General features: G+C 40.3%; 1 protein-coding gene across 1 annotated transcript in view; it reads left to right on the forward strand.

Annotated features, from left to right (window-relative positions):
• The window catches only part of LOC141234697 (transient receptor potential cation channel subfamily V member 3-like), a 124,945-nt gene that overhangs the window by 17,276 nt on the left and 88,844 nt on the right, over window positions 1-18,825 (forward strand). The window contains exons 2-3 of the mRNA XM_073668034.1: window positions 13,560-13,640; window positions 15,355-15,494. Coding sequence (XP_073524135.1) covers window positions 13,560-13,640; window positions 15,355-15,494 — 221 coding nt within the window. The remainder of the gene's footprint in view (window positions 1-13,559; window positions 13,641-15,354; window positions 15,495-18,825) is intronic.

Below are 18,825 nucleotides of genomic sequence, written 5' to 3' on the forward strand. Positions count from 1 at the left end.
AGAGAGACCCCTCCCTGTGACTGGCATGGGTTATATAGCCCCGTCATAGCAGCTGTTCATCATATATGGCACTAACTTACACTAAGCTAAAAATGCAAAAATAGCACATTGCAATGTCAGCTAAAAAACCCTAGCATGAGGCTGGTACAATCTTAGGCAATGTATGGATACAGAATTTCAGAATTAAGTATAAAAATGAATATCCATAATTAATATTTAACAATTCCCCCTTTTGAGGATGACAGACATCAACTGGAATCCTCAAAGTAGATAGGTTCATCATTGGGATAACAGGATCATTTTTCTTTTCTTATACTTCCTAGGCAATATAATTTAATAATTAATAATATCAATATCAGGTTACTGTTATACTTCCCTAAATCTAAATCGAAGCAATCACCGGCCCAATCGTCATCGAGTTTTCATCCCGTCTTCTTCTTTGTTCTCTTAAAACACAGTCTTTAGATGAAAACTCCTTTGAAATAAATTACAACGTGTAGATTTTGTACAGTCCATAATTGTATTCATTATTGTTCAGTCCATAAACTGTACTCTTTATTAGAAAGACCATGTGTGTCAATTAAATGTCTGAGCAGTGTCACCTGGATTGTCTTTGGATAATTCTGGAATCCTCCGTGTCATCCGCACTTGTCTCATGTCCCTTTTTGAACAGATGTGATGTCTTTGGTCAGTATAGTAAGGGTTACCTTGACACTTCCCTACTTAATATAGCACCATAACCAGTACTTAGTCTTTAATGCACAAGACAGGCATGTCAGGCTGGCAGCTTCTTGACAATTAATGTTTACCAGCTTTCATTGAAGCTTCCAGGTGATAAGAAACCACTGGAATGTAATGAAAACTTGAACACAACAGTTCATTTAGGATCATCGACCTGGTGATCAGTCGTGATTATCGATGGTGAGAATGTATTGTATGTAATGGACACAGTCTATTATCACTCAGCATTCACACCTGTTACCTTCTGAGACTTCCAGATATCGGCTCTTTCTTCTTGTAACTTTTGAGAATCTCTTTGATTTATAAATATGAAAAGTCTTTTTCAAAATATAATTCATAATTGCGATGTTTTGATTGAAGTGTTCATTCCCTAATATAATACCAAATCTGGCAATTTTTCTAACGTATAATATCACAGCGTACCATAGCAATCAGTAATATCCATCTAATTATCAAAATATTAATATAAATGATGTTTGAAATAATAAAACAATAATAGATAATAATTCATTATTAATCAGGTTCTTCATGTGATCGAACATTTTTATGTCATAGGTGTAATTACCTTTTCCAACCCGCAGGTGTCAGTGTGTTTGGATGTAACAAGTGTTTATATCCTTATTACTCAAACTTTATTAATTGGAGATATGTAATACCAAAGAATGTATACTCATGAACCAAAATTACTAAATACATGAATGAATGAAAGAAAGAATGACTTTTTGTATTTTCTCAGAAAATTTAAACATTTTTCTTCTTATATTGTAACCATATCATTATATTTAATGAAGCAATATTCTTGTACTAGACATTAGTTTATTAAATATTGATGTATTTTCTCAATTGTGATGTTGAACTGAAATAAAATAAAAATGAGAATTAAAAATTAAAAAAATAAGAAGAAAGTAAGAATAAAAATTTAAGAGTGAAAATAAAAATAAGACCTTTATATGTTAATGACAAATGCAGAGTAATAACCTTGTATTACGAAAAATAATTAAGTTATGCAACTTTGCATATAATACCCTTCTTAGTTATATCATTGTTCCTTATTAATATTTCTTCTTTATTAAAATATATGAAAAATAAGTATTGATCAAAAGTGATTATGTAATCAGGATCAACACATTTTCACCCTTAATGTCAAAAAATATTATTTTATAAAATAATTAATGTATCATAACCAAAATTAAAAAGAATTACTCTTCTATAAATATTTTGCATAAATTTCAAATCAATTTGTAGCATATATTGGTCTGAAGATGTGTGTACTTATCTGGGTAATCATTAAAAAATAATAACCTTGAATACTATAAAATTATCATGTGTAAAAATGATTCTAAATGTAAATTCTTTTATAAACCATTTTGATGTGTGGTTCCACTTATCCACAATTAACTAAATCAATAAATAATAATTACTAAAATATAGAAAAATATATATATATATATTATGTAAATAATACTTAATTATGTATCATAATATTCTCAGAATTAAACATATTTCTATGACTTCACATAAAACCAGTTTTTTTTTTGTTTGTTTTTTTCCAAACATACATAAGGCCACACACTCAGTCAGTCTCACAATAGATTTCAGCTGTTCATAAGCTTATCTGTCACTCTGACTGTCACAGATCTGTTCAACCCATACATTCAACATAAGGTATGAATACATATATATATATTTATTTTGTTAGCACAAAATTATTGAATCCTAATTATCGATGCGCATTGTAAACTATTACATTTAATATCTTAATATTTCTTTGAATGTTCCTCGAGGTACATATAATATAATATAAGATTTTTCTTTACGGAAATTTAGGATGCTTAAAGAATTTTTTAGAAATTTCTTTCTACTGGCTACAAGTTTTAAGTTACACCAACTAAAGATAGAATGAATGGAATCCATATTATTTGCTCACAGTTCAGAGGCTGCAGCTGTCACACGTCATGCTTGTCATGCAAAAAAAACACTTTGTGCACAGAACATATTAGCAGCACAAAAGAATTAATTAATAAATGTTACACATAACATCCAATTCGTTATATTGTTACTATTTTAAAAATGTTATACACATAAAATCATACAGTTATTACAACTTCCTGTGTAAATAAAGAAATAAATGCATGTAAAAGCTGTTTGATAAAATCCTGCTTTGAAATGAAAATTCTAAGGAAACATAAAAGATAAGATTAAATATCAAATTCATACAGAAACAGTATTATTTAAATATCTTATACATGTAATCTTTTTGTGGCGCAATAACTTGAGATGACAGATTTAAGAATTTTAATTTTTGTACAAAATTTGTTATCATTTGTTGTACTTTTCCATTTTTGATGAGAGTTTTGTACAACCATTCAAATATGGACATGAATGCATATGTACATTCTTTCCTACCAATACTTACATTTTAAAGATCCTCTTTGGGAAATCATTAGTGGCACAGTAAATCAAATATTTTAATCGGTCCAAATCATTTATCCATTGATTAGGAGAGTCATGTTCAGAGGACATTAAATTTAGACGTCTGGAAAATGTCACAGGAATCCACATTTTAAATAATTCATTCCTCTCCTCATTGGTTAAATCAAACGTATCAGCAAAGCTCTCAAATATCTCTGAATTTCTACAGACATGGATTTTGACATCATATTCTGGCATGATTTTGTATAATTTCAACAAACTTTTCCTAACTTTAATTTGGAGTTGGGCCTCTGTAGCTTCTACATTTTCTTCTATTTTTAGTGGCCCTTGTACGTCAGCTCCTCCTACAGCACTTACGTCAATAATCATGTCTCCTCCCAAATCACCTAATATGTCAGTTTCTCGTATCTCAGTTTTTCTATATCCATCTCTTTGTTACCTCCAGTAGTTGTCACAGACACATGTCTCACATGGCCAATTTCCACATTACAGTCAAAATCAGTAACATCATTAGTATTTGACACTATTTCTACAGAATTGTCCCTAGACTTTCCTGACACAAGATTATGAAATACATCAACCAACTGTAAAATATTTCTCAACTTCACCTTTTCTCTATGAAAGGACACAAGCTTAGAGTCTAACTGTAAATTCTCCAGTTCACATTCCCCATATAAGCTGAGCCATATAACTTCTAAGTCAGTTTCGTCAGTAGCCTTAAGATTAAGTTTACTTTGCTCAGAAAAAGAAGAAATTATATCCTTATTTTTCTTACCTTCAGATTTCTTAGTTTGTCCTTTTACGCTGGGCTTGGGTGATCAGCACATCTTATCCTCAGCTTGTCTGATCCTTGTAGTACCTCTGGTACTAGTCAATCCATCTGGCGCATCTTAGTCCTTACTCATCTGTAGGTTGTTTCTGATTTTTGTGACAAAGTTAGTCGAATTCCTGACACTTGGACAAAAACTCGTCTTCTCTCCCCCCTTGTTCAAGGAGAAGAAATTCCACTTTAAAAAACACAAAAAATCAGGACTGACGGCTCACCAAATGTTAAAATATACGTATTTCCATATATTTTCATAGAGGACTGTTTATCAAATGCGATTCTTCCAGAGAACAGATCACGAACATACTTATGAAAAAAATTATCGATTTATTCTTGAATTGTCTATTAAAAAGAATTGCAGTAGTTACATAGAATAGGTGAAATAATTACAAAGTATCTATTTGTCCATAATTAGCTTATTAGTTGAGATTCACCCATCTTTTTCTGGAATCCTGGATGGTAGGTTGCGTCTGTGTCCAGCACGTGTGTCAGGGACCACATGTCAGCTGCTTCCTCCAGCTCGTAGATCCCCCATCTAGTGTCGTATGAAGTCCAAGAGCGAGAGCGAGAGAGCCCCCTCCCTGTGACTGGCATGGGTTATATAGCCCCCTCATAGCAGCTGTTCATCATATATGGCACTAACTTACACTGAGCTAAAAATACAAAAATAGCACATTGCGATGTCAGCTAAAAAACCCTTAATTCAGAATTAAGAATAAAAATGAATATGCATAATTAATGTTTAACAACCACTCACTACCAAGCACATAGGGATCTGTAAACTGCAATAAACAGCAAAGGACTGAGCAGGGAACAGGGTTAAATAGCCCGCCTAATGATCAGGTGTTGATTACCTCCCAATCCTCCCCAGACAGCCACTCCCTACTAGCTTCAGCAGCAGACTGAACATAATCTCACCAATGCTCAGTACAAAACACAACCGCATCCTGCATACTCACACATCCCACAACACCAGAATGCAGCGCTCCACAAGATTGGGACCATTTCCCTACACGCGTAGTAGCTCGGCCTCCAGGGTCAGGACAATGGCGGCGCTTGCGACCCACGTAGTGTAGCACCGGACCTGCTTCATTCCCAGGTGGAAACACAGAACCACGATTCATATCAGCTGGTGAGACTAGTTCATACACTGATGCATCTTGTGTGCAAGAAAAATAGCTACAAAACAACTTACATGTCCAAATGGAGTGTTATGGAATGTGGTCTTAGTGCCCCGACAGACATTTTCACCCTTGCTTCATCAGTTGGCTCCCCCCAACATGGAAATCCTTTAGATCTTCTCCTATGCCCTGCAGACGCTGCATAATTTCATATGTAATTCTGCATATTTTGGCCCTTATTTAGCTTAGACTGATATAGAGCTTGTTGCTGAAATTTATCGTTTCATGCACTTTCTGCAGCTGTTCCCACATTTCTTTTCACATTTACATCCATGCACAATCTGCTCATCATCTATACTGAGGGAGATAGTGCTTCGTGATTTTTGATCCTTCTCTACCTAGTCTTCTGGTAGTGGGTCAGGTCTAGACTCATGTGTGTATTTCCACATACCTTTTCTTATCAGCAGCATCTTTACTTTGAATTTCCAGGATTGGTAGTTCTGGTTAGTCAAGTTCGGCACGGTAAACTTCACAGAGTTGCTGCTGGCAGCCAACTTTGCTTCTTCTTCTTAGTACACTGTTGTTCTCTCTCCTCTAGGCTGTTCTCTGGTTCTTTGGGTTTCTGGGCCCATAACCTGTTGGCAGCAGATTAATCTCTGTACTGTCCAGCCATTCAACAGTGAATATATGTTTATTCAGGAACAAAGATAACACCGCTTATAACTGGTAGTTCTTATAGCTTAGGATCTTAGCATCTTGTCAGCATTCAAAGTAAAACTAAAATGTGCTCCAGCTACACACACAGAGTGAACAGGGACTTCCTGTTCTTTTTTTTTCTTCTTAACAATGTATCATTGGAAATATAACACTGTTGCACTGTTGCTGGAGACAGAAACTCATGCACTATTAAACAGTAGTAGATAGTAGTTGATGCAATATATACAATAATAAGCACTATTCCAACAATAACCCCATAGAGTGTGTGCAGGCTTGGACTGGCCCACAGGAGAACAGGAGATTCCTCTGGTGGGCCCCTGTGCAAGAGTGGGCCACCATCCTCTTATATGAGCAGTACTTGGCACAATATATAGTATTTGAATCGCTATGTACAGAGAAAGGCAGCATCTTATTCATTTAACAAGCTACCCAGTTCATTGTTATATAAATTTGTGATTGAGGATAATGTCACATTTGCATGTAGTCGAAAAGTGGGGCCCTGGAGTTGGTTACTGGTGTGCCCTTGACACCCCAGTCCGACACTGACTGTGTGCATAGCCTCACAGAGTATATCAAATACAAGTCCTATCCATGAAAAACACAGATAGACGATGAACGTGAAAAATTCATATTTGAATGATCCTTAAATCACCCTCCTTGGCTCAGCACTGGACCCAGGGAGGGTGAGTGAAGCTCGTTTTTAAAAAAAAAAAAAAACTGCAGCCGGGAGACAACTGTTTTCAGAAAACCTCTTCAAGACCCCCCAAGGCTGTGATAATACATAGGGCTCCACATTTATGATCCGCACAAGGATAGTGTGAGTACTGTACCTTCTATAGATATAGCATGTGTGACACACAGTGCCCAGGGAACCCAGTACACTGGACATTGGTTGGATCCTCTGCGTCATCGGTGGTGGTGGCCTTGCCCAGTGCCTGGTGCAGTGAATAGGACACATGGCTGTGGATGTGCAGGGGTTGACACTGCCATTTTACTGTTCTCTCACATCTAGGTGGTTAGTAGTGTTCCCCGTGATGTGATGTGGTGGAGAAAACAGGAGAGGGTACGCAGGCAGGCATGATTTTAAACAAAAGCAAACTTTACTTTCAATGGCAGCAGGTGTCAAACAGAAGATGATGGTACATTTTCCTTTAAGGCAGATTCCAGGATACAGGCTGTCATCAGAAGATATAGAAACCAGGTTATGTGAGAAGTGCATTGCAGCAAGTCTGTCCAGGGTGTAAGCTAAAGTCCAGTACTGACACTATGGATGTTATCAACCCTTGTAGGGCCATGACCCCTAGCTGGCTTCAGTGTCCCAATACCTGCTAATCTTCATTACTTGTAGGTAGCTAACGTCCCTATCTGCTCTATGGGCGACTTACATCAGTGCTCGTCCAGCGTCCATGGCATACTTGTAACTAGACTGTGTGCACTCATGGACTGGGGTAATCCTCCTTTCCTGTACTGGAAGTATTCTATGTGCTGTCCAACATCTTCTCAGATTAGCTTTCTGCATCCAGCCTGCTGGAACAGGGAGAATAAATCTCCTACATGTTGCTGTGGCTGCTCTCTGCTCTTTTCCTACTACTCTAACTAGAAACCATGGTTGCAGCAGTTTTGTACCCAAACTCCATGCACAAACTTATTCCCTAGCTACCAGCCAAATGGTGAGTTTAACCCTTGGTGTGTGTGCTGCTGCATACCTCATGCAAAACAGTACAAAACTCCAAGTATTTAAATGCATGTATAAAATGTACTTCACATCAGGAGTACATCAATGCAATCCCCAACTTTGGGGCATTATACATGTATGTATATTACAGGTTAAGAACCTAAATGGTAGGAGACACAGAATCCCCTTACCACAGAGCCCGCAGAAAGTAAAAAGATGTGAGTGGAGACTCTGAAGCTTTAGTTTCTGCATATATTTTTTCTTAAAAATTAAAGGGGTACTCCAGAGAGATAAAAAAAAGTACTGTTCCTGCCTTCATAAACTATAAAGATGAGATGCCCAGTGCAGTTCTATTATCTTTATAACACTTGTAATTCAGTGATACAGCAGCTGCTCCTCACTGCTCTCCCCTCCCTTCTGGGACATTATGTCATACAGCAGTGTGAAGCTCCCTGCTGTGAGTTCTCTGCAGAGAAAAGGCTATTATCAGGAGACTGGCTGATCGTAACAGCTGGGAGCTGCACACTGATGTAATGTCCCAGATAGGAGGGGTGAGCTCCTGTCACACCAGCTCCCTAATAATGTCTCCTCGTCTGCAGTATGAGGTGAGGGGTGTGGCCCACTAGTAGCCCTGCAGCGAAGTAGACATTATCAGGAGGTTGGCTGCTACGAAAAGTCTAGATCAGGCCACACCCCCACCATGCCCCCTCCCTTCGGACTGCAGACAAGGAGACCATATCAAGGGGCTGGTGTGACAGGAGCTGCTCTTCACTGCTCACCCCTTCCATCTGGAATATTACAGCAGTGTGCAGCTCCATGCTGTTACTATCAGCCAGTCTCCTGATAATAGCTGTTTCTCTGCAGAGAACAGAGGGTGTGGCCACATCAACTCTTCTTGGACTGGTTGTTACTTACAGCGGGGAGCTTCACACTGCTGTGTGACATAATGTCCAGGGACGTACATAGAAATCATGGGGCCCCATACCAGAAGTTCTAATTTGTCCCCCACATATTGTAATAGCTCCACATAGCCTTCCATATAGTATAATGCGCCCCCATAACCCTCCATATAGTATATTGCACTCCCCATGGTCCTCCATAGAATGTAATGCTCTCCCCATGGTCCTCCATAAAATATAGTGCATTCCCCATGGTCCTCCATAAAATATAGTGCATTCCCCATTGTCCGAGAGAAGATTATATAAATGGGTAGGCACAGCTATATATGTGAATATCAATATGGTTATCAAAAGGGTGCTACGAAGGCCTTGCAGATAATTAGCGTAAATTAAAGAGAGACAAAAGCCGTGGCAAGAGACGAAAGCCGTGCACTCACATTATTTTAGAAAAATACAAAAGGTCTTTATTGAACATTTAGCAGACAAAACGTGCAAAAGACTTTTAAAAACATTTAAAACAACCAATATACAAGTTGTTCCAATATGCATAACGGGTTCAGGTATAATAACTCAAGAATCCTCTTAGTCTTGCAGAGCAGGAAATAGAATAATATTACCACAAATAGTAAAAATCATTATTGAAAACCTCTCCCCCCATAGGAATAAATTTAAAGGTAGTTCTTTTATTTAATCCAAATAAATTGAAACCTGGCGCACATAATAAACAATCACCAAACAACACCCCCAAAGGTCACAAAAGGATTCCTCTGGGTGAGTGGTGGAAATATCTCAAGGAGATTAACTAATACCCTATTAAAGTCCCATGAATAAGATGATTGGGGAAAGGTTTTCCCTGCAAGCTGAAACACCCAACGCGTGTCGCTGCTCCAAGGCAGCTTCGTCAGGGATAAGTTAGCATATGAGGTGTCTGCTTTTTATATCCTAACTAATTAGTACCAGTGACCAAAAAAGTGGCAGCAGCTGTCTATCTGTGATTAAGGGGAGGGGGTGGCGTAGCCCAGGATGCGGTGTGCGTTTCAGCTGGTTAGGCGCACTGACTTAACATATATGTTGCTTAGTGTTCTGCTGGCATCACGTCCGATATTCAGAGGCGCTCCAGCAAGCAATCGCGGCTGAGCGCTAGCCAGATGTGACGTCACAAATTAAAGGAACAGGAACTTGATCGCATAAGCTGGAAGTGAGAGATCTAATCTCAGGTTGGCGTCATATCCCATATGGCTGCATGGTATGCGTTCCAACTAAGGATCACGGTGGAACGCAAGCCGGATATGTAATTCTGCCTGTGGGCACCAGGCAGAAGGAAAAGAAAAAAAGGGGGAAAGAAAGAAAAACATTCCCCATGGTCCTCCATAAAATATAATACACCCTCCATGGTCCTCCATAAAATATAATGCACCCTCCATGGTCCTCCATATAATAAAATGCTCTCCCTGAGGTCCTCCATATAATAAAATGCTCTCCCCATGGTCCTTCATACAATATAATGCACCCCCATGGTCCTTCATACAATATAATGCACCCCCATGGTCCTTTATTCAAGTATAATGCACCCCCATAGGCCTTCATATAGTATAATGCACCCCCATGGTCCACACAATATTATGCGCCCCCCTATGGTTCTCCATTCAGTAGTATTCACCCCCATGATCCTCCATACAGTATAATGCACCCCCATGGTCCTCCACACAATATAATCCACTCCCCCCATGGTCCTCCACACAATATAATGCACCCCATGGTCCTTCACACAATATAATGCACCCCCATACTGTATTATGGCCACCAGTCACTGATTTAAAAAAAATTAACACAGTACTCACCTCTCTTGGTTCCACCCGATGCTCCAGTTTCCACAGCATGCAGTGTGAAGCGCCGGACATTTCAGAGCAGTGGGCGCCCTGTAATGATGTCATCGTGGCCAGTAGTCTGACACGTCAGATGTCGAGGAAGAATGATGGGGGTGGAAGCGTCTGGTGACACTCCCTCCTCCATCATTATTGTTCAGGCTGACCGTCAGCACAAGCAATGATGATGGAGGAGGGAGCGTCGGCAGATACTTCCACCTCCATCATTTTGTGCTGGCGGAAAGCCAGGTGCTAACAGGCGGAGGCGGGGCCCGGTGCAGGTAGGGCACGGTGCGGGAAGGGCCCACTATGAGCCCCATAGCAGTGGCTTGGCCTGCTGCCATTGGCGGTACGCCAGTGGTAATGTCCCAGATGAGAGGGGGGAGCAGTGAGGAGCAGCTCCTGTCACACTGAATTACAAGTGTTATAAAGATAATAGAACTACAGTGGGCATCTCATCTTTACAGTTTGAGGGCAGGGATAATACAACATTTTTTATCTCCCTAGAGTACCCCTTTAATATGATAATCCAATCCTGGAGGGGACAAATTATCACAATGTCACTGTACTTGGATGCTCATGACAATGCACCTTCCCAGCCGATGCTGATAAGACCAAATTCACATTTGTGTTTTGACTTTCTATGTTTCTATTCAATGGAATTAATATCAGAAACAGAGTAGTTGCATAATTCAGCCCTATCTATGGTGTGGTGCTGCACAGTGGGCCGCCAGCCCGTTTTTCCGTGTGGTGGCCCCTTGAATTCTTCAAGTACTGGGGGTGGGGCCCACACTCCTGTAGTGTTCATTAACTGGATGCCACAATGTACATGTGGCTGGAGGCTGGAACACTGACACGAGCACACGTCAGTATGGTCTTGGTGGGCGGAGTAACTTCTCTCTGCAATCCTGCTCCGGATTACTTCAAACAGCAGCTGCGAGCGCCGGGTAGGATCTGTAGCATCTCCAGCTTGGTGAGCATAGGCGGATTATAATGAGGGCAATCTGTGCTACCGCCCGGGGCCCGAGGCCCCAGGCCCCAAGGGGGCCCATGGCCCGATTGCCCTCACTCTAATGTTTTGTGTGCCATCATTGTTGGTGCAAGTGGTGTCGCGCCTCAGCCCCGGATCTCCTGTTACTTCCGCACTTAACTGTGTCGGCATCGCGTCAACATGACCAGAGGAGGGCTGCGCCTGCGCTGATCCCAGATCAGCTGTTGAGGGGTCTGCAGTCTTAGTAGCCGCTGGCCGGCACTGTACTCCTGTGTGCTGCTGTGCCCTGCCGGAGGCATCACTGTATAGTAGACGCGGTCACGTCACACACCACGCTATGTGCAGCCGCTAGCCATCATGACACAGAGCACGGGAGATCCGAAGAAGGGCCCTTTCTGCGGCGCTGTGGCAGGCGGCGGAGGGCCCTGACTGCGGTGCTGTGGCGGGCCTTGCATTAAACTCTACTCACCTGACCAATCCCAGGGATCCACTAATGCACACCTGGAGCTCTTCATCCTCCTCCATCTCAGGGATCTGGAGAGTGAGTCCCAACATGGAAACTTTTTTAATGTGTGTGTATATACAGAAGTTGCTGTATATTCAATATATAGATGATACTGCTTTATATATATTATGTACAGTACAGACCAAAAGTTTGGACACACCTTCTCATTTAAAGATTTTTCTGTATTTTCATGACTATGAAAATTGTACATTCACACTGAAGGCATCAAAACTATGAATTAACACATGTGGAATTATATACTTAACAAAAAAATGTGAAACAACTGAAAATATGTCTTATATTCTAGGTTCTTCAAAGTAGCCACCTTTTGGTTTGATGACTGCTTTGCGGACTCTTGGCATTCTCATGATGAGCTTCAAGAGGTAGTCACCGGAAATGGTCTTCCAACAATCTTGAAGGAGTTCCCAGAGATGCTTAGCACTTGTTGGCCCTTTTATCTTCACTCTGCGGTCCAGCTCACCCCAAACCATCTCGATTGGGTTCAGGTCTGTTGACTGTGGAGGCCAGGTCATCTGGCGTAGCACCCCATTACTCTTCTTCTTGGTCAAATAGCCCTTACACAGCCTGGAGGTGTGTTTGGGGTCATTGTCCTGTTGAAAAATAAATGATGGTCCAACTAAATGCAAACCGGATGGAATAGCATGCCGCTGCAAGATGCTGTGGTAGCCATGCTGGTTTAGTATGCCTTCAATTTTGAATAAATCCCCAACAGTATCACCAGCAAAGCACCCCCAGACCATCACACCTCCTCCTCCATGCTTCACGGTGGGAACCAGGCATGTAGAGTCCATACGTTCACCTTTTCTGCGTCGCACAAAGACACGGTGGTTGGAACCAAAGATCTGAAATTTGGACTCATCAGACCAAAGCACAGATTTCCACTGGTCTAATGTCCATTCCTTGTGTTATTTAGCCCAAACAAGTCTCTTCTGCTTGTTGCCTGTCCTTAGCAGTGGTTTCCTAGCAGCTATATTACCATGAAGGCCTGCTGCACAGTCTCCTCTTAGCAGTTGTTGAAGAGATGTATCTACTGCTAGAACTCTGTGTGGCATTGACCTGGTCTCTAATCTGAGCTGCTGTTAACCTGCGATTTCTGAGGCTGGTGACTCGGATAAACTTATCCTCAGAAGCAGAGGTGACTCTTGGTCTTCCTTTCCTGGGGCGGTCCTCATGTGAGCCAGTTTCTTTGCAGTGCTTGATGGTTTTTGCAACTGCACTTCGGGACACATTCAAAATTTTCCCAATTTTTCGCACTGACTGACCTTCATTTCTTAAAGTAATGATGGCCACTCGTTTTTCTTTACTTAGCTGCTTTTTTCTTGACATAATACAAATTCTAACAGTCTATTCAGTAGGACTATCAGCTGTGTATGGGGGTGGGGAATGTTAAAGTGTGTGGGCTGGTGGAGTTTGTGTGCCACGGCTGCTTTTTTTGACCGAGTCTGGCCCTGGTTATGTGTCCAATTTTAGAACGGAAGAAATAATAAATTGTAACTGATCTGTGTTTTTAGTTTTTACCTTTTTTGTATTTGAATATACTTAAGAACAAAGCAAACAAATGGAATGTCCAAATGGAAGTGTGAACATTGCCTAGAGTAACTGCTGATAATTTGTAATGTCATCGCCGGCCATGACTGATTACTACATTATGTCAATGTTATTTCATAGCATGGTAATAAATTCATTATTATTTCACACCTTAGTCATAAGTATTAATGACCAGATAAATGGTTTATTTCTATTAATTGTGCTTTTTTTCTCATAGTGACAACAGCAAGTGTGACAATATTGATTCCCCCTCAGAGGATGTGACCTCCTGCCTGCTGAAAGTGCACAACAAGAACCGGTAACTTCTTCTTACATATCGGTGATATAAAGGGTGACACTGCATGGGGCGGCTGCATGCAACTGAAACTCCACCCACGCATAGTGGCCAAAGGCCACATGATTTAGTCAAAAATGGCTTAAAAAAAATTTAACAATGTAAAAAATAATAATAAAACATAATTCATGTATAATAATAGTTTATAATAATTGATAATAATTAATTACTTAATGTGGGGGCACAAGTAAGCCATTGTGTGAGCAATCATGTGACAATTGTACATTTTTCCATAAGTGTAGGTAGGGGATGGTGTAACTTGGCTGCCACCCTCACTGCGGTCACAACTGTTTGCATGTTCCCTGTCCTGCAGCAGATTTTACAGATCAGATGGGGAAATACATTTAAGAAGTCATTTTAAAGGGATATGGCAAGTACTTTTAGAAAGTGACCAAGCATTCTTTTAAAGGCAACCTGTCATGTAAAATAACGCTATTAACCTGCATATATATGATTAATCTTCAGATTAATAACGTTCTGACACTGTGCGGCATCGGCACTGAGAGCCCTGCTGCCAGGAGGAAATTAACTTTATTCCTCCCGGAAGCTCCGGGCTTTCTGTTATAGGAGTGCGGCTGGTGCAGTTTCAGTCACCGCTCAGTGCATAGAGAGCGGCAGCTGTAACCAGGCATGGTTAGCATTAAAGTGAACTGTCAGTCAGTGCAGGGAGCGCTCTCTATACAAAGAGCGGTAACTGAAACCGTGTCGGCATGACCCTTACCCTTATGACTGAAAGAGCGAGCCTGCTGGTGGGAATAAAGTTCATTGCCTCCTGGTAGTGGGGCTCTCAGTGCCGGCAGCGGGGCTCTCTGTGCCGGCAGCGGGGCTCTGTGTCGGCAGCAGAGCTCTCAGTGCCGACAGCGGGGCTCTCAGTCCTAGCAGCAGGGTTTGCAGAGAATGTGCCGCACTGTATCAGAATAACCCCATATTTGCAGGTTAATAGCGTTATTTTACATGACAGATTGCCTTTAAAGACTACCCATCAATGTATGACAGATTTATCCACAGGGCACAACCAATTGCAGATTAGATCTAGTGATTTTGAAGCATTCGCCGTGCTAGTAAAAAGTTGTGCAGGAGCTTGATAACCATGGCATTACAACATTTGATAAATCTGATATTACTTTGTTATTTAAAGGGAACCTGTCAGCATGTTTTTCCATATATAAATAGTGGTATGGTTGTATAGATCCTTTCCACCTAATAAAAATGTTCCCTTTTCAGTTGAGATCCGATGTGCCCGTCATGAGAAATCCAGTGTAATAGTAATATGCAAATCAGGCTGGAAGTGCATTGAGGGCAGGTCAATGCACATGGAAGAAGGAGTGCAATTGTAGTGGCACGCCCACAGGGTGCTTTCAGTCTGATTTGCATATGACTTCTACGCTAGGTATATAAAGACCTGCACATCGGATCTTATATAAAAAAAAGTTTTTTATAAGGGGATACTGCTATGTACTACTTCCAGATGCTGGCCAGTTCCCTTTAATTATAATTGGCTTAAAATCAGTCACTTTTGTTATGATTTCTGCCTTTTAAGGTGTAAGTTTATTTCGAAGCCTTTCTATATTGAATACCATAGTAAAAGGTTTGGATATTTTATTTTTCAATGAAGTTGCAATAAAATGAATACAATTTGCAGATAATGTTCTAAAAGTCTTTTTTACAAACATTATAGTAAACCTGAATGCAACTTAATACATGAAAAGCAAAGTAATGACAACCTCATATTGAAGGCTATCACAGAAGGCGACATATTGTCACTAACCAGACTCCTGGAAGAAATTGAAGCATTGTGTGCAGATAAATCTGCTCCAGGTAATACAATGAGATGATGAGATGATATATTCTGCTCTATGTCACTGTGATTATCTACTAGTAGGGATATTTTCATGCTGCTTTTTTTTCTTTCCAATACATACATATGCTGAGAAAGCTACAAGTATATGCATTTAATTAGAAAGATAGCCCAAATATCAAAAAGTGGGTGTAAGTGGGGGAACAGGATCCTCCCGAACACCCTCCTATACCGACTCAAGAACAACATTTTTTACGAGAGAAAAAGAATCATCATGGTTTAGAAAAGAATACATATTTTATTGAAACATTCGTTAAAAGATATAACCCAAAAAGGACCAAAGTGAAAAGCAAGGTAGACAATGAAATATCCGATCTAGCCAAACAGAGCCTGCCTAAGTACTGGATATATTGATCAAATTGGCATAAATTTGCAAGTAGAAAAAATTAGAGCAATATACCATAAAGATGAAAAAACATGAAAAACACTGTACCCAAAATTCCTGAACAAGAGGGTAAAGATTATAAAGGATTTTTTGTAATAGACTTTAAAGTTTAATAAAGTGCATGATAATGTCAGGATTTAACAGGCTATTATTAGACTGACCATGTGGTGGCGCACTTTGTCGTGCACTGCTAAAAAGCAGTCAGACCAAGCCTGTCAAATAAGGTGCAGTGTGCATATTTTCAGTAGTATAAGGTTTTGCAGATAACAAGACATTTTAAGCGAGATTCCCCAAAGACAGAGAGGAAAATAGCCTCATTTTACTTGATAGCTTGGTACCAGGGGAAATAATTGACATAAGAGAAATGGTATTCTTACCAAAAGTGGCAGGCTAAGGTAGGTACATCGGACAAGGATCAGAATGCATCCCTCGACGCGCGTTTCGCGGCCCCAGCTTCCGCGAAATGCGTGTCGAGGGAAGCATTCTGATCCTTGTCCGATGTACCTACCTTAGCCTGCCACTTTTGGTAAGAATACCATTTCTCTTATGTCAATTATTTCCCCTGGTACCAAGCTATCAAGTAAAATGAGGCTATTTTCCTCTCTGTCTTTGGGGAATCTCGCTTAAAATGTCTTGTTATCTGCAAAACCTTATACTACTGCAAATATGCACACTGCACCTTATTTGACAGGCTTGGTCTGACTGCTTTTTAGCAGTGCACGACAAAGTGCGCCACCACATGGTCAGTCTAATAATAGCCTGTTAAATCCTGACATTATCATGCACTTTATTAAACTTTAAAGTCTATTACAAAAAATCCTTTATAATCTTTACCCTCTTGTTCAGGAATTTTGGGTACAGTGTTTTTCATGTTTTTTCATCTTTATGGTATATTGCTCTAATTTTTTCTACTTGCAAATTTATGCCAATTTGATCAATATATCCAGTACTTAGGCAGGCTCTGTTTGGCTAGATCGGATATTTCATTGTCTACCTTGCTTTTCACTTTGGTCCTTTTTGGGTTATATCTTTTAACGAATGTTTCAATAAAATATGTATTCTTTTCTAAACCATGATGACTTTTTTTCTCTCATAAAAAAAGTATATGCATTTAATGGACGGCTGTGGCAGATGTCATACAGTGGCATCCCACTCTCATTGGAATCCTTTGATAAATGAAAAAAAACAACATATACAGACCACAAAGATATTACGAGCGTCTTTTATCTTTAATCAATTGTCATCAAGATTTTCATTGCATATGTAGATATCTATCCATACATATACACTTATATAACAAAAAACAGAGTAAAGTGATATAAAGCAAAAAAATATTATTGACCTTGTAGGGCTCACATGTAAGCCGACAGTGCCAGTACTGAAAACATAATATTACAAGGACTGAAATGTCAACCCCAACCCATCCAACGTGATAACAGAGCTTGTGGAATATGTTACACCGCCTTCCAAATTATGCAAATACTTTGCTTTTCCTAAACGGTCGATGCAAATGAGTCAGTATAATGTTCAAATCATCATCCATTGGACTATAAATCACATTTTATTGGACAAACCTCCCAATGATAGCAGGATTTCTTTCAAAAGTAAAAAAAAAATCAAAACGCATTGTTCCAAATTATTATGCACAACAGGCTTACCAAACATTTTATAGGTTTGTAAAGAACTGAAAATGGTTATTTGTTGAATTTGCAGCATTAAGAGGTCACATTTACTGAAGCCAAAAACTTTTTCAATCAAAAACATTTAACAAGCTAAGTTACATGTTAACATAGAATCCCATCTATGATATCACCTTCACAATTCTTGCATCCATTGAACTTCTCAGTTTTTGGACAGTTTCTGCTTGAATTTCTTTGCAGGATGGACTGCCTCCCACCCTCCTAGATCTTTTTCTTGAGTATATGAAGGGGGGCACAGGGCCGGTTTCAACATGCGGTGGGCTGGAACTGAGTTCTTTGCACCCTGTAACCCCTCTTCTATAGAGGACGGAGTGTGGAGAGTTTTGTGTCATGGAATCTGTTTCTTGCTCACTGTTGCTTCGGGAGTCCCCGTTACCTCCCCGTCCTCAGGACCGGTACCGACTGCAAACAAGACAGGAGACTTGAAGTCCGAGTTAATAGGTTCGTTTTTACTGTGCAATTCATTTACACACGGCTGCAGCATACAGATTAAGACAGAGTCTTTTTGTGGTGATGTTCCCTTTCTTTTGTGTCCTGGCAGTCTTTGTCCCCATCCTGTCCTGAAATCCACTATATTTCTCTTCCCCTGCAACTCGGCTGACATCTTCCTCCTCTGAGAGACAGTCTTGATTGTCAGGCCCTCTTCCGAACTGTAAGCCCAAGACTGTCCCGGCGTCCAGTTGAAGTGTTAGATGTGCCCCCGTTCTTCTCATAAAACATACACTGACAGAGTACTTTCCTTTCTTGCTGTATCTGCTTCTAGAACCTGTTTTCCAGCTTCTTCAGTCTGCTTCCTCACACTCCACTCTCTTTTACAAGACTTGCACCAGTCCAGTGCTGTAAGGGTCATGGACCAAGAGCTCACTGTGGTGTGAGAGTCACAGACTCCACACCCTGACTAGACTACCTGCAACCCAGAAACTGTTTTCTCTAAAACTCCTCTAACCTCTCTCAACTGGTGAGCTAACCTATGTGTTAACCATCTAGTGTCTTATGCAATGTAGTGCAAATTGTATCCCTATCTATTGTATGATTCCCCCTAGTGGACAGACCTCCCGCATTCCCAGGAACGGCCTTAGGCAGAGCCTGTAGGAGAACCGTCATACAATAACGGCCATAGGGATGAATCTAAACAACTTTATCACACCTAAAACAATGGCATATTATACAGAGCACATATAAAAACATAACTTATAACTCTGTTAA

The sequence above is a fragment of the Phyllobates terribilis genome, unplaced genomic scaffold (genome assembly GCF_046119375.1).
Source record: "Phyllobates terribilis strain yellow unplaced genomic scaffold, ASM4611937v1 Scaffold_2__4_contigs__length_985480577, whole genome shotgun sequence".
NCBI lineage: Eukaryota > Metazoa > Chordata > Amphibia > Anura > Dendrobatidae > Phyllobates > Phyllobates terribilis.